The following is a 17627-nucleotide window of genomic DNA, read 5'->3' on the forward strand; positions in this document are numbered from 1 at the left end:
ATTTTGAGCTTTATATGAAAAAAAATGGTGGTTGGTTCCCTTTAAAGCTAGGTTCACGCCCATCTGACTATTGACTAAATTGTCAGAGAAACTCTAAATTTGCCAATCTAGACAATGGGAGGGCATATTAAGAAACTGTGAAAGATATGTCAGGCTGTCTTCACACTGACTCTTTTTTTTAAGTAGAACGCCAATAAAAACGCCATCGTTTCTTTTTTTTTGCTAAGTGCCTGCAGCCAGATGTTTTCTGGGAGTCAGTGAAAGTTTATCATATGCCCTGCACATATGGCATTTTTTTTATTGCCGTTTTTCTCTCCTCTCTGGCGTTTTTGTGGCTCTATGGCAGCTTTTGCAAAAGGCAGCATGTTGAGGTTTTGGTGTATTTTCGGCTCTACTAAAAAACGATGTGTGCCATGTCTGCCACCCTCTTCAGCAAGGAAGGGATCACTTAACCCCTTACTTTTTGGAGCCATTGCATTCGGGTCGGCATTTTGACCCGAACATGGACTTCAGCATTGAAATTCATGTTCGGGAAAAACGCTGACCCCCAAAACACCCAAAGTCTCCTAAGAGACTTTCTCACACAAAGACAAAAATGCCATGGAGTTTTTTCTAATTTTTTGGGGGCATAAAAACTTCCCAAAAGACCTGCATGTGAGGGCACTCTCATACATGAACTATAAGCTATTTATCGATGGTAAAATCAAATTTTTGGATTTGCTACAAGTGCTCTTAAGAGATTTTTAGAATGTCTTTTGAGTCTTTTTAAATGCTGACATTTTTATAATTTTACTGTGTTTTCATTTGAAAAAAAAGCCTATTTATTAAATAATACTATGTACTAAGTAATACTTATATACAATAAATTTTTTTTCTTCTTGCTAACTACCTCTTTCTTCACCAGTGACATCTCCTATAGAGGTCTGCAGCCCTGAAGACAAAACTAAGAGTCCTGAAAAAGGTATTTTTTTGCCTGGTACAGTTCCCTGTTTCCAATACCCATTTCCTACATTTAGGTGGTAGCTAGAGATGAGCGAACCGGATTCCAGTCGATCCGAACCCGAACGTTTGGCATTTGATTAGCTGGGGCTGCTGAACTTGGATAAAGCTCTAGGGTTGTCTGGAAAACATGGATACAGCCAATGACTATATCCATGATTTCCACATAGCCTTAGGGCTTTATCCAAGTTCAGCAGCCCCCGCTAATCAAATGCCGAAAGTTCGGGTTTGGATCTACTCGAGCATGCTCGAGGTTCGCTTATCTGTAGTGGTAGCCCATTAATGTATATACTTAAAAAAAAATCTAGGTTTTGGGTAATATTATAATCGATTTTAAGAATTTATAATGTCATTTGAAACTGGTCAACTATTCTATAATGGCAGTGTATTATACTGTAAACCATGTCTAGTATCATCAGTTTAGTGGCAGAATAACATGATTCCGCTAGAGCTGCATGGCAGGTACAAGTGTGGGAATTCTGATGACTCTGATGACTAGTATGAGTTTTATCTTATAGGGAAAACAAAGATTGATATTCAGGCATATCTGAAACAGTGGCAGGATGAACTGGTGCGTAAGGAGGAAAGTATTAAGGACCTACCCCGAATGAACCAGGTAACCTTTAACTTTTATTATAGTATAAATTTTGTATAAAGAGCTTTATTGTTCCCTTTGGAGATTTTCATTTTTTTTATTTTAGTTTGTTTTGTGCAGGTAAGTGCCTCAAAACAGTTAAAAAGAGCAGGGAAAGAACAGATTTGCATAAAACCCACTAAAAATCAATTGATGTTACATAAAACATGCAAAAAATTACACTGGCCCAGATTTACTAAAACTGTCTAATTCTAACTTTGGAATGTGTCAAAATTATCATAGTGTATCAGATAAATCTCATTCTCATGAGATGGACTATTACTTGTCTTAGGCTGGGTTCACACTACGTATATTTCAGTCAGTATTGTGGTCCTCATATTGCAACCAAAACCAGGAGTGGATTAAAAACACAGAAAGGATCTGTTCACACAATGTTGAAATTGAGTGGATGGCCGCCATATAACAGTAAATAACTTCCATTATTTCAATATAACAGCCGTTGTTTTAAAATAACAACAAATATTTGCCATTAAATGGCGGCCATCCATTCAATTTCAACATTGTGTGAACAGAGCCTTTCTGTGTTTTCAATCCACTCCTGGTTTTGGTTGCAATATGAGGACCAGAATACTGACTGAAATATACGTAGTGTGAACCCAGCCTTAAACTGTGCCAGATTCCTGATGCTTGGTGTGAGGAAGAGTACGATATTAGTAATGTAAGCTCAGTGACTGTGACCGGGCTGTAGTCCCACTTTAAGGGCCCTATTACCCGGCCCAATGACTTTCTGATCTCCTAGATTGACACCCGCTTACTGAGCCCATACACTGCTCGATAATGGGGCAGCAAGAGCTGCACGGACATAATTAACTATGTCCGTGCAGCCCTTGTAGAAAAGAATAAACTCCTACATACCTCTACGCGCTCCCTGACGTCCTGCTACTTTCAGCCCGCTCCTGGCACTGTCTGAAGTCACAGGCTACTCAGCCAATTACAGGGACAGTGCTTCGGCACTATCCCTGTGACTGGCTGAATGACCTGTCACTTCAGACAGTGCCAAGAATGAGCTGAAGGTAGCAGGACGTCAGGGAGCATGTAGAGGTATGTTGGATTTTTATTTATTTTTTTGGACTCTGGCACCAGACGTCGGCCATGCATCGCTATTTGACATAGTGATGCGTTGCTGACACCCGATTATTTTGTGTCAGGACCTAAAGGTATCATCAGCCAATGATTGTTTCAACAGCTGTCTCTATTTCATGGAACAATAATCGTCTAAATCGGCCTGATTAGGGCCCAAACTGTGACACGGAAGACAATATAAACAACATAATTTTAGTAAATTAGCAGGAAGGGGAAAGCTGCCGTACAATTGGATGAGGTTTGAAGGGAAAGGTAGAATACACCTCGGGAACTAAGAGTAGTGTTCTCTAATACTAGTAGAGTACACTATGAGGTTATGTTCCCACAATGTAATAAATAAGAGCAAGTAATCATGATCATTAATAATGGCCGTTATTTGCCCTTTCATTTACATTGTGGGAATTTGTTTGTTCAGGATAGATAGTAAAATATTATCCACCGTTACCGCTCCAAAATATTGTAATCTTTCATCTATCTTATCAGACCCAGTTCATCCAGTTTTCAAAGACTCTATACAACTTATTTCACGGGGATCCTGAAGAAGAATTGCTATATCGTGCCATTGCGGCTGTCACCAGTCTCCTACTTCGTATGGAAGAAGTGGGTAGGAAATTGCAAAAAACAGCTCCACCGGCACCAGAAGAAGGCACTAAGCTTATTGACAATACTCAGGGGAGCGATGCTCTGCAAGACGCGGAAAACACTGTCTCTCGCCCTTCCAAAGAAGACACTGAATGGTCCTTTGCATTTGAGCAGATCCTCGCCTCACTACTCAATGAACCTTCACTTGTCAGGTTTTTTGAAAAATCTTCTGATTTGAAAGCCAAGCTAGAAGCTGCTCGGACATCTCAAATGCACGCTAGTAAGAGGGTGTAAGGAACATCGTCTTCTCCTCCCTTTCACAGACCACTACATGAAATGGCCACTTTACCGTTAAAGTTTCTTTTTTCCTATTATGGAATAAAGTAACAATTTTATATGTTTTTAGGTCTAGAATGCTATTTTTGTTAAATAGGAGAAAAGCCCACACATCAGATGCACTGTATGCATATGCATTCCAGGTGTGAGTGCACTACTGCTGTCTTATCGTATGTGGAAATTTAAATGATATTGGATCATATTATGCTTGGTTGGTAATACCAGTTCTAAATATTTTACTTGTAAGGCCAGGGTAAATTTTTGTAAATGTGTTTTTAACCCTTTCCACTTATGGCACAGTGAATATCGAAACATAGTAGGTTATGCTGTGTGAAGGTCAGGAGGGTTTGCCTGCTTGGCCCTAACATCAGGGCAATGAAGGTTGATGTACGAAACGGCAGGTGTAAATTGTTTTAGGTATAGGTGTTCAGACCCCCTCCTACTGTCATGTGGGAATGTGTCATCAGAAAATGACAAATTATTTAAATTTACGTTTTTGTTAAACATATATTTTTAAACTTTCCATTTCGCTATCTGTGTTATAAAATAATCCTAAAATTCTGCTGATTTCTTTTTCAGCCACTAAGCTTAAAACTGAGCCGAGACTTTTCTTTCTGTGATGATAAGTAGGGGGACTGCTGGAAAGTGATCTGAACAGCATTACAGCGATAGGTTACTCTGGTAGATTGTAAGGAGGGTTCCTTTTATACTCACCCCTCCTTAGTAAATGAGCACATGAAGGATGCTTACAAATGTGACCCACACAAAGAATAGTGTCTGGAGATGTTCATTCTGTCTATGTCCATGAGGCTTGCCGTAAAGCATGTCACTAATTGCTGTTAAAACAACTTAGGCTAGATGGCTGGCCCCATAATAATGTGCCAAAAATACAAAAAGAATAATAATCAGAAAAAACAACAGGCTCCGGTATCTGTCTGTAATCAGTAAATAAGAAATCTAGACCATACATCTCTTTAAATAGAGGTGTGAGATCAGGCCATGAGCGCAGGTAAGCGCTTCTCTTCCCGGCTCACTGCGATGTCTGTCTCTCTGTGGTAAGATGGAAAAGACAGCGAGCTAGGAAGTGAAGTGTTGAGCCGTAAGCTTCTTTCAGCCTTATCTACGTGAACACCCCGACCCTGATGAAGCAAAACTCTTGATTAAGTTTAACTCTTGGTTACATTTTTTAAGTGACAGGGACACTTTAAGTTGCTTTTTACAATAGACAGCTACATTGTAGAATATCCACCCCCAAAAAAGAATGGTTTAGAATTTTGCAGTTGGCAATTTTGCAGCAAATCTTGGGTATTCTACAGAAGGACCCGGAATAATTAATTGCTTTCTAATTTCAATGTGGATCATGACTTCTCTATGGAACTCAATGGGGAACTTCTGCTACGGCAACAAAAAGGAATTGTCATGATGCAGCATATGGCTAGGTTCACACAGCGTTCTTTTTAAAAAAAAAAATTATGCTAATTGAAATGAAAACAGCATCCGTTTTTTTCTGCAGGGACCGCATTGCATTGAATTCAGTGCAGTGCCGCCCATTGTTCCGACATTGTTATTTTAAGGGCCTTAAAGTAATGAACTTGCTTATTGTTTCCGGACGCTGTTTACAGAGCAGCATCTGGAAACAAAAGCTTTTCACACAATGTACAATTTTTACAATTGTAATGAAATAATGTTCCTGCAGCCGATATATTATAATGAATATTAAAGCAGTAAGACGTCTTTAAAGGGAAATTATAAGCAGGTTAAAGGTATTTAACCTGCTGATATGTCCCTATAGTTCATTAAGTGCTGAGGATGGAGGTAAGTTTCCTACCTTCATCCAGCCATTTCCATTATATTAGCAGTTTAATCCCTCTGTTGATAAATCATTTTGGTGCATTGAGGGTGGGACTACCACCTGCAGTGTACCGATCCACCCTCACATATTCATCAGGTTGGTTTTGCTGGCCAGGGTGGATTAGTGCACTTAGAGTAGTAGTATTAGTATAGCTAATATCATGAAAACGGCACTGAGGATGAAGGGAAGAAACTTACCTTCATCCTCAGCACCCTGTGCGCTTTAGGGACATATAAGCAGGTTAGAAGGCAGTATATTTATAACAGCCACAACTTTGTCCTTTTCTGTTCTGGCTGCTCCAGATCTTCTCTAGGTTTACATGAAATGTGTCATGGTGGAAAAGTGCCCACACTAAGACTAAAATAAATTGGCACATGTGTTCCATGGGGCATCAGCCTCTGTAGCTGTTGTTCTGGTTATGCTATGCTTTTATGCTTTGCTTCTGTTATGGTTATGCTATGCTTTTATGTTGTAATTGACAATGTATTTCTTTTCTAAACAATGTATGTACCCATTTAAAGATAGCCTTGCCTGTACAGCAGTGGTCCCAGGGTAAGGTTACTTCAATGTCACTAACATCTTGCATGGAATCTATTGTTTTTTTAAGTCACAAGACTAATAACCAACGCTAATGTAATATAGTTCAAAATACAGCAGGGGCTGCGTATACTGTAGTGGAGTGGAGACTTTAGCCACAGGTGTTTGGTATATTGTGGGTATAGTGTTTTCACTAATAGCTGCGGTTACATATTCTCAGGGTTTGTAGTTTTTCTTTAAAGAAGTAAATAGAGTACAAAGTCTTCTAGTGAACCCTTAAAGGAACCTGGAACTAACCATAGACATAATAATGGAGGGCATATGGCTTAAAGGGGTTATCAAGGGCTACAAAAACATGGCCACTTTTTCCCCTCTCTTGTCTACAAATTGGGTGGGGTTTAGAACTCAGTTCCATTGAAGTAAATGGAGCTTAATTGCAAACCACACCTGACCTGGAGACAAGAGAGGGGGAACAGTGGCCATGTTTTTGTAGCGCTGGATAACCCCTTTAAAGGTCTGTCAGCTCTCTTGTCATGTCTCTTGCATCCATCATAAAATAACAATGCAGGAGAGTCTACAATGCACTATTCCTCTGTATTCTTTTAGAAAATGTGGGAATAAATTAACAACTTGTTAGTGTTCCTCTTTATAACAGCAATGATTGAACTTTGATCCAATGACAATTGGAATGGTAACAGTTGTCAGTATAATTGTCAGGAATTGTCCAGGAAGAACAATAGAGGCACTGCACAATAGACGGTTGTACATGCTCCAGCATTGATATTTTACAAGGGATGCAAGTAAGTACTAAAACACATATTTGTAAAAATATCAAAGCTTTCGCCTCAGTTGGTTACCTGTGCTCATTCTAGCGATCTGTCGTCTGTATACAGTGCACAGCATTTGATGAAGATCTTTACAAGGGTAATTGAAGATTAATCTATATTTAACTTGACTTAGAGGAAGACTCTTTAAATCCTTCGCACTTGTATTGTCGTTGCCTGGGTGCTATTTCCAGGCAGCAATGTAACTTGATGTTAGCTGGATAAATCACTTACAGAATGTATAGATATAATTTATATATACATGTATATAGGATAACGCTAGTCTCTAGTGCATATAATAGCAAAAGTGGATTAAGGCACGGCGGCTTTATATATGTCTTGAATTAAAGCTTTATATTTGGGCTCCAGTTGGCAGGAAACAACATTGTAAAGTAGTGGTTGTGCCCTGTGTCTGTGTCCTGTTGTGTTTTTTTCTCCTGCAGAATGTTTGCCATATACCTCCTCCAAAGGGGTCTCCCTTTATATGATTGCTTATAGAACTGTGCCTAGCATAGTCCTGTTACACTTCAGGAATGGGGAGCTTTATGTTAGGGTGACACAATGCTGTACTGAATGTATTACAGAAACTCTAAGTCATTCTAAATACTAAGCCTTACCTCCAATCGTACCTATTCCCGTCAATGAAAGTACTAAGAGTAATATTGGGGCATCCATGAGAAATTGGATCACTTCTCTGTTAGGAATGATAAAGAGATGCCTGATATACTGAATGGCATATATTTCCAGAGCCATATTGCCATACATAACTGCCAGTGATAATGTGTACACCTTTGAAAGGTGTATATAGGAATCAGAGACTATATATGATAAGTACCCAAAGCTGTTTCATACTGTCCTTCTGTAGAGTTTTATTCTGGGATTATTTATAGCTATGGTTCTGTATAGATTATTGACCTGTGTGTATAGTCTTTAGACAATGTATGAAATGACTGTGTATCTTTATACATTCCAGCACCACTATTACTACTTCCATATTGCTAATTGTTCATAGTGCAAAATTTACATTTTATCAGTAATTTGAATCGGATTGCTTCAGTCTTCTTGTGTGTATGGTGCGGACTCTCAAAGCACTCAGCAGTACCAGGGCTGAATAAATTCTCCACAAATATGCAATAATATAAACAGACAACTAGAGTTAATGCAGTGCAAATGTTTGTCTTGTTACTGCCCTGAATAAACTAGCACACAGACACAACTATTTATAGGTCTCCGTTACAGTCAAGCTCAAAGCAGTCAACAGTACTTTGACTTTCAGTCAAGATTGTGCCGAGCATGCAGGTGCTCTTAGTTGGTATAGGGGAGAAAGCCGCTGCCAGACACGTCTAGCAATTACTTATCTCCATTAAACAATAGGATTGAGCAAGGCAAAATCTAACTGTTCCATCCTTCGTTCCCCAAACTTCTGCCTCTGGGGAAGAATCGGGAGGCCCCATATATATTAGATGGTTGGCTGATCCTGCCAAAATCGGCAATATAATGTGTATGGCTAGATATAGAGTTAAAAAAATAAGTCCTGACTTCCTAGACAGTAAGGGATTATAATAGGTCCCTTTTGGGTGGTAGCCCGGAGCCGAGAGCTCCTGGTGGGCCCATGGCCACACAAACAGACTTTCAGTGGTGTACTGTCTCCTGGCTACAATTCTGCCATGATTTGCAAACAATCGCTGCTTTTTTACTTCGATTTTGCACAAATCAGGGCATCATAACATTATCTGTCCTGTACTATGAACCCCACACTAGTGTCGCCAAAGTTACAGTGGGTTAGGAGGTACCAGGATTGGTAAACAGTCCGGGGCCTATGCTAAAGTTAATCTGCCCCTATGCCTAGAGTATAGAGGCTTACTGCTTAATATTAAACTATAGAGTTTAGTTTATTAGCAGTAAAATAAATTACTGAATTTAAAAAAAATGTATGGGTTGGGATATGTCTTTCCTTTATATTTTAAAGTTGACCATTGACAACCCATATGATCCTATAGCGTTTTCTTCCTCATAATGGAATACTCAGTCATATGTAAAGGTGGTGGTGGCGTTCTTTACCAATTGATTGTTTTCCCAACAGCTTTAACATGACTTCTTCACTTTTAAGTTTTGACACCATAGCAGGTCTTTGCCTTTTAGCTCTATTACCATCTCTGTTATTTCTCATCCCTGGAAAGGTCTATGGGGAATAAAATAAAGAGGTATACTCAAACTCCTGATGTAAAGTCCTATCTAGCCGCAGGCTTATCGACATCCCAGTTTAGCTGCTGACAGGTTCACTTAAAGTGAAATTGTATTTTCTCAATATATTTCCGCATCTGATATCACAAGATTGGAATTTTTTTTTTCTTTTGTACAGTTGCAACACATGCAGGCAAGGGATCAATCCCGGCCTACCACTAAGGAGACAGCTAATAGACATTTATATGGCCAATGTCAGCAGAAGCTTCACAGGATATCTACTTTACAAGATATGATTGGCTTCACCTACAAAGTCCTTTATTAACACTAGTGAAATTATCATTTTTATGAAATAAACATTGTAGTAATATGTAAATGAGGCAGCCTCAGTGCACAAAGCACCATATTAATAGCACTATGGGACTCTGCCTAATGTCCCCCATTAGGCTCTACCAGGAGGTGAGAGTGCCCTAACTTGCTGATAGATTCCCTTTTAAAGACCTGTTTTATAACCATTTTCTTGTCAATATCCTTGAATTTTTATAGCATTTTTGCATTATTATTTTCATTATACTAACTTGTATAACAATTGCGGATATTATATAGTGAGACCACTATCCCTATGCTTGGTTTTAATGTTATAGTGGTTACTTTACTGGGAAATTGTATCTACAGTATGTGGGCTCAGATAGTAGTGCCTCCCTGTGGGCTAAGTACTGCTATTTATTCATTCTCCAAGTGTGCTCAGATAAAGGTTGGGGTTCAGATATTTGGGGGAGGGCGGGAGGAGGACACACTGTATGCAACAGTTGTGTAAATTGTGCAAAAAGATTGAGGCTACACATCCCAGAATGAACCTCAATTTACATTGCTGCTGTTTACTTGACTTACGTTTATATGTTCCTTATCATTGTATTTCTGCATTTGCACTTTTTAATTTTTTTTTTACATATTATATTCATCAAGATTAATGTAAGTGTTATGCTTAATAAAATCTTAGTTTCAGAGTCTTGTGTTTTTTCTGTCCTATTTTTACTTCAGTCTTTTATCATTTCAGCGTCTTGCAAAGTACAGTATGTAAAATAAAAGAATTGCAAGTGCTACACTTGGAGTCTGAAATCTCTTTAAAACAAACAAAAAACAATGGCAAGGAATGTATTGAATTAAGAGTTATCCAGGTTTACAGAAACATGGTCGCTTTCTTTCAGAAATAGCACTTGTTTTTGCGAGAAAGTAGCAGTGTTTTTTGTAATCCTTGATAACCCCTTAAAGTCCCCATACACCTTTTACTTAAAGCACAACTATAAAATATTTTTTCTATTTATTTTTAGTTAGCTTAGGCCATAATAAGAATTTTAGCAATTTATAGTAATAATTAAAACTGAACCGTTTTTGAAATAAAAGTAGATGAATGTCCCCTCAGAGCTGTGTTTGGCTCTGAGTTACTTGTTCAGACCTGTCCTGCACTCCAGGAAATCCGTACTCTGCCTAAGCAGCAGCTTTGTACGGATTTTCAGATAGGTCCGCCCCAGTCCCACCCCCTCCCTTCATCTCTCCCCCTTCACTGGCCAGCGAAAACCATAGCAGTGCTGGGAACCTCTCCTCCTCACTGCCCCTCTGTATTCACATTGGCATACTTCCTCCCATTCCCCCCCCCCCCTCCCGGATCTCTGCTGTCTCATGCACTCCGCATATGCCCACTGCTGGAGTTGCTTCCGCCCCATCTGTGAGGCTGGTGTGTCTGCCCCGCATCGCTGTTGCCCAAGAACTCAGAAGACACCACCGCCCCCCCCCCCTCTCCGGATTGCTACCTATCTGTCTGCCCCTGCTTGAGCCCACGCCCCACACCCCTGTTGCATCCCTTCAGGATCGCTACCTATCTGTCTGCCCTTGTCGTTAAACACATCACACACAAATCCCGCCCCCCCCCCCGATCACAGCCCATCCGTCCGTCCCCCGTCCAACAACACCTCCCCCCCCCCCTCCCCAGTGTCTTGCAAAGTACAGTATGTTAAATGAACGAATTGCAAATGCTACACTTGGAGTCTGAAATCTCTTTAAAACAAACAAAAAATGGCAAGGAATGTATTAAATTAAGAGTTATCTAGGCTTACAAAAACATGGTCACTTTCTTCCAGAAATAGCACTTGTTTTTGCGAGAAAGTAGCAGTGTTTTTTGTAATCCTTGATAACCCCTTAAAGTCCCCATACAGTGCCCGCCGCTCATGACGAGTTCATCCACCATTGTAAGGTGTATGGGGCTTTCCTGACCATCCACCAACAGATTCACAAAAATAAACCTGAAGACGCCCCATCCTCACTCACCAATTGGCCACATGATTTTCTAGTTTCCGAACATCATATTGATATCTGAATAGACATAGGCCGCGTTACCACATTTACTGTACGTAGCCACATGCAGCTGAAACCAGACCCTTATGTAGTAACCAATAGGTAATAGCTCCAGGCGTCATTTTTTAACACCGCCACACCAGATCTGAACAACTCCATCAAACTGTGACTGGATAACTCTACCATACCAGACCTGACCAATACCACCATACACCCCCCCCCCCCCCTTGAAAAGACACCAGATTTACTGGAAAGTCTGAAAGGAAGGTGGGAGACAAAAGATAAAAACAAAAAAAAAGTTGTTTCCTTCCCCCTGCTCTCTGCTGCTGCCCTTCTGAAAGGTGCTGCACAGCCCTGGTAAAGTCCACAAGCTAAAGGGAGGCAGACACTCCCCCCATATGTAACACAGACAAACAGAAAATGGCCAGCATCTCTAATGCAATGCCACTATTTGTTTGCATAAAAACAGATTATTAGGAAAAGAACATGAGGTTCCCCAGGCTTATGGAAACATGGCTGCTGTCTTCCATAAATAGCACCATTCCTTTCCTCAGTTTGGTTGTGGTTTTGCAACTCATTTCCATTGAAGGGAATGGAGCTGAATTGTAATACCACACACAACTAGAGGACAGGTGTAATAGACATAACCATGTCAAACTGCCCACAGACAGATTGATCTAAAAAGTGTACATTTAGCTGTGAGAGCAAGACAAGGAGTCACAGTGACTGTAACTAGTTCCTGGAGGATGACGCCAAGATCCCCAGACTTAATGCTTGAACACAAGATTTTCATAAGAGCCTGTGGAGCCTCATCAAAGAGTCTCAAAACACAGGACTAGCCAGATATCCCTCCAGGAAGGACCCAGCCATGGGGGGGCTCCTGTAATGAAAACCACCATATTAAGTGGCCCTATAAGTCAATGTAATGACAAGGGAAAAACCAAGGCCAGGTATCCATCCACATACAACCGTACCGGGTGTTGCCCCTCATCAGTGTGGAGCAGGATTCTGGCTAGGTGGGAGCAATGCCTAGTAGAGCCATAAGAGAAACAGATCACTGATCTCAGGGAGGCCAGACAAACGACAACACTGCCGGCTGCTAGTGAAAGCGCTCAATGCAGTGAAGTCCTAGGTGCATTGCCCCCTGGCAAAAGAAGAGCCCTTGGAGCCTCATCAAAGAGTCTCAAAACACAGGACTAGCCAGATATGCCTTCGGGAAGGACCCAGCCAAGGGGTGGGTCCACCATATTAAGTGGCCCTATATTTGAATGAAATGACAAGAGAAACACCCCGAAACAGCTGTATGTGGATGGAACGTGGCCTTGGGTTTTCCCTTGTCATTACATTGACTTATAGGGCCGCTTAATATGGTGGTTTTGGTGGTTTCCTTACAGAAGCCACCCCTTGTCTGGGTCCTTCCCGGAGGGATATCTGGCTAGTCCTGTGAGACTGTTTGATGAGGCTTCATGGGCTCTTTTGCATATTCATGTTTCCCAGGGGGCAATGCACCTAGGACTTCACTGCATTGAGCGCTTTCATTAGGAGCCGGCAGTGTTGTTGTTTGGCTGGTCTCCCTGAGATCAATGATCTGTTTCTCTTAAGATCTTCATAAGGCACAGCTGTGTTTACTAAGGCTTTCCATCCTTGCAAAGTGGGTACCCTTACAGGCTAGAAATAACACTTCCCCCAGAAATATTAACTGGCAATGAGTCCATTGTGACAAAAATACTCAATAAACATCCTTTAGGTTCCTGTTCAAGTGGATGACCAAGGACCCCCCCAAGCAGGGTAATCGCCTATTTTCAAGGAGTTCAAGAGGATGACCAAGGACCCGCCCAAGCAGGGTAATCGCCTGTTTTCAATAAGTACTTCTCCTCAGACATCCCCATAACATGTACCAAAAGTCAGAATGGGGGTGCCTACAGCACCCTCCCATTTTATGCAAATGTACCAGGGTTAACTAGCATTGATGAAACATAAAATGGATAACCCCTTTTAAGCTAGTTTTTTTCTTTTTAAAGATATTTTATTATAGTCATTTCAAAATAAAGAACATACATAGTTACATCCTTTAGTAATTATGATACCGTAAAGAGTCGCATGCAGGCGGCATAGAATAGATGTTCATAACATAATACATGGAAAAGTAGCCTTATAATGTTTTTGAAATACAAAACTGTAAAAGAATTTTATCAGAAATAAAAATCTGAAAATAGTAACAATGAACAGTCCCCTCAAAAAGTTGGAGTGCTCCCAGGGTCCCTTTTTGAGCGGCCATGCAATACCACATGGTGTCATTAAAGGGGAAGTCCGGTGAAAATTTTTATTAAAGTATTGTATTGCCACCCAAAAATTATACAAATCACCAATATACACTTATTACGGGAAATGCACATAAAGTGCTTTTTTCCCTGCACTTACTACTGCATCAAGGCTTCACTTCCTGGATAACATGGTGATGTCACCACCCGACTCCCAGAGCTGTGCGTGCTGTGTCTGCTGGAGAGGATGATGGCAGAGGGATGCTCAGTGTCCCTCCAGTGCCCTGTGTCCCCCTGCCATCATCCTCTCCAGCAGCCACAGCCAGCACAGCTCTGGGAGTCGGGTCGTGATATCACCATGCTATCCTGGAGGTGAAGCCTTGATGCAGTAGTAAGTGCAGGGGAAAAAGCACTTTACGTGCATTTCCTGTAATAAGTGTATATTGATTTGTATTACTTTTGGGGGGCAATACAATACTTTAATAAAAATTTTCTCCTTTAAATTGATTGATCATTTTTTTCTCTCTCTTCCGAAGCGAAATCATGTGTTAGGAATTTTTACCATTTGGACATAAATGTTTTTGTCGTTTTTTCTTTAGTGCTTAGAGCATCCAAAAGTTTCCAGTGGAAAATATCTTTGAATGATGATATCACTTCAGTTGTAGTTGGTATGGAATCTTTTAGCCAGTGTTTAGTGAAACTAGTAGCGTTAAATGGACTCCTTTGGAAGTGATCAAGGTATTGGAAAAGGATACTGAATCATGTTTAAAGCGACTCTGCACCCACAATCTAACCCCCCAAACCACTTGTACCTTCGGATAGCTGCTTTTAATTCAAGATCTGTCCTGGGGTCTGTTCGGCAGGTGATGCAGTTATTGTCCTAAAAAAATACTTTTAAACTTGAAGTGCTGTGCCAAACGGGAGTATCTGTGCCCTTACTGTCCCTCCTCCCCACCCTCCTCATCATTAGAGGCAGATTGCCTCTTATTCCCCACCTGTGTCAGCCCGGCACATGGGCTGGATCGTTAAGGACCTGTGCAATGTTCAGCATGGAGAAAATGTTTCAGTTGCATTCCTAATGCTGAAGAGGGTGGGGAGGAGCGACGGTGGGGTGGTGCAAGGTTAGGGCACAGATACTCCCGTTTGGCACCGGCTTCAAGTTTAAAAGTATTTTTTTAGGACAATAACTGCATCACCTGCCGAACGGACCCCAGGACAGATCTTGGATTAAAAGCAGCTATCCGAAGGTACAAGTGGTTTGGGGGGGTCAGATTGTGGGTGCAGAGTCGCTTTAATATAGTGGAAGAGAGAGGGGAAGGAGGGGTATATCATGACCCCATGTGGATTACATATAGAGCCATATAGAATACCAGTACATTTCAGACAACTCTGTAAGTAATGATTGGGTGAGGTAGGTGAGGAGAATATAAAAGCGTAAATAGCTTTATGGATAAAACGGAAATGTACTTCCCTCAATGCGACATTTGGTGTGGCAGAATGAACAAATTTAGAACCTGTTAGTATTTTTTTTAGAGTGCCTTCACACACACTGGATCCGCAGCAGATCCGCAGCAGATTTGATGTTGCACATTTGATGCTGTGTTCAGTTATTTAGATCAAATCTGCTGCGGATCTGCTGCGATAAGGTGTGTGTGAAGCTACCCTTAAGCTAGTTTTGTACACTTACTGATAACTTTATAAAATGGCTTTACCTTTTTTGTATGTGATACCCTGTTTCATGTGTCATACTTTAGGGCCCTTTACACTATGGATTTGGCTTGGAGATTCCACCGGGAACCTCCGTCTGCAGACTCCCTCCTGCTATGTCCTTGAATTGGAGGACTCGTGCAGCCACTCTCCGCTCAAAGAATTGACATGCAGAATACGTAGTATGAACGGGCCCTTACTGTGACTCCTGTCTCTCTTAACCATCTCCTTCAATTGGAGCTAGTTCTTCCTGTAAAAGCCTCTTCTCTCTGAATGCCTCTACTATTTGTGTTTTTCATTTTAACAGCTTTAAGTGCATCTCCACTTCTTATTCTCCATCTAATGGCCCTATTCCACGGATCGTCATAGAGGAGCAAACAAGCGCTCTCAGCGCTCGTTTGCTCCTTGTTTCCAGCTCACTGCCGCCGCTATTCGACGCAGCTGCGGCGAGCGGGTGTGTGGGGGAGGGGCGGCGGGGAGCTGCGGGGGGGCTGCCCAGGTGATCGCTGATCGTCCGGGCAGCCCATAGGATATAGCAGCGTCTGCTGCCGATGCTCCTATTCAAAGGAGCGACGGCAGCAGATCGCTGCTATATCAGTCGCTTGTTTTACAACATGTTGAAAAACAAGCGACTGCAACGATCAGCCGACATGAACGATATCGGCTGATCGTTGCATTCAATTCTATGGGTTGATTATCGTCCGTAGCGGCCGATATCGGACGAATACGGCTGATAATCGTTCCGTGGAATAGGGCCTTTAGCGTAACACTCTTTGCAAAGATTTTTTTTAAGTGGATAGGGTTTGTAAAAATCTCTGTTATGACTGCATCTGTTAGGACCCTGGCGTGGTCCTCGATTCGTAAAATACGACCGAGGCTTCACTTTTGGCCATGAATCTGTGTTTATTCTATGTGTTATTTGCATTCTGAGCGCTGTCTGAACACTGTCCTTCTCCTTCTGTTGTGCTAATTGGGACAAATTTGAGATTTTTAGAGAATCTTGCCATCTCGCCAGGCCTGGGTTCTAAAACTTCCTCCCGAGGCTGAAGAATGGGGGAGCCTGGATTGCTTCTTCCAGGCTTTAGGGGCAATATACTCTCAATCTGGCCATGTTAGTTGGCAGAGACATACCTCCTGACTGTTTGACAGGGTAAGCGGCCTGTGGAAGACAGGGTGTTGTGACCTAAGTTAAAGGTACTTTTCATATAGTGTCTCTTGGATAGCATTAAGGAGTCCTGGACTGGTCATCCAGATCCTCATATCCTAAAGCAGGCCATGGCCTTAGCAGCACATATTGTCTGCAGGCTCAGGGATAGGCGTAAGGAGAAAGTAAGTCCTGACTTCGCTAAATCCTCTGTCTCTCACTCTTTCTCTGAGAAAAGACCTATCCCTACTCTGGATACACCTGAGTTTGAACCCATGCAGCTTGGAGTTATGGATATCAAAGCGAGACGTGCACATTGGAGACGTAATGGGCTCCGTTCCTATTGCAGCAGTAGTGGGCATTTCATTTGCTACTATCCCAGACGTCCCTTGTGACCAGATCATCATTGTACAGGAGTCATCTTGGCACACAGATACCCCTAAGTAATATTATACTAATGTTCTACTTGTTCATGCAAAAATAACTTTGTGATCTGGAACACATGCAATATGGGAGTTGGTTCTGTGTCTGATACTAATCTAAGGGGTGATATAAAGTCTGTCAGTGAACCATCTATCAGTCACCTGGATAACTCCTCTGATGAGTGGGAGACAGACAGTGACAGTGACGCTGAGACCTGCGTGGTAAGAAGTCACTTTCCACCCACACTTGGTTTGTCTAGTGAGGGTCTGGTGGCCCCTCACTAGACATGACTTCACCTGTTGGGATCTTGACGCGGTCCTCAATTCGTAAGACACAACCGAGACTGCGCACTGAACACTGTCACTCTGATTCACCTGCCACACCTGTATTTTCCCTGTTCCCTTTGGTCACATCACAGTTAACTCTGTTTTGCTTTGGTAATTGACATTTGGTTCCTCAATTCACCTTTGCTGTTTCTGTGTGACTGTGATCCAATCACTTTCTAAACTGTCAACCACATTTTTGTGTACATTACAAAATGTAAAAAAAAAAAATGGATCCATTTTAATCCGTTTTTGTGAATGGAGACAAACTGCTTTGGGGTGGTGAACAACCAATCGGCACAGGTATTGGGTATCAGACAGTACATTTTGCTTAGAAAACATTTAAAGGGGTTGTCCAGTGCTCT

General features: G+C 41.5%; 1 protein-coding gene across 3 annotated transcripts in view; it reads left to right on the plus strand.

Annotated features, from left to right (window-relative positions):
• Window positions 1-6384, plus strand: part of TBC1D8B (TBC1 domain family member 8B) — a 53441-nt gene extending 47057 nt beyond the window's left edge. For all 3 annotated transcript variants that reach the window (XM_069942966.1, XM_069942965.1, XM_069942967.1), the window contains exons 19-21: window positions 905-961; window positions 1518-1615; window positions 3221-6384. In XM_069942966.1, coding sequence (XP_069799067.1) covers window positions 905-961; window positions 1518-1615; window positions 3221-3613 — 548 coding nt within the window. In that variant the 3' untranslated portion in view covers window positions 3614-6384. The remainder of the gene's footprint in view (window positions 1-904; window positions 962-1517; window positions 1616-3220) is intronic.
• The last annotated feature ends 11243 nt before the right edge of the window (window positions 6385-17627 follow it).

This window comes from Dendropsophus ebraccatus, chromosome 10 (assembly GCF_027789765.1).
Source record: "Dendropsophus ebraccatus isolate aDenEbr1 chromosome 10, aDenEbr1.pat, whole genome shotgun sequence".
Classification (NCBI taxonomy): Eukaryota; Metazoa; Chordata; class Amphibia; order Anura; family Hylidae; genus Dendropsophus; species Dendropsophus ebraccatus.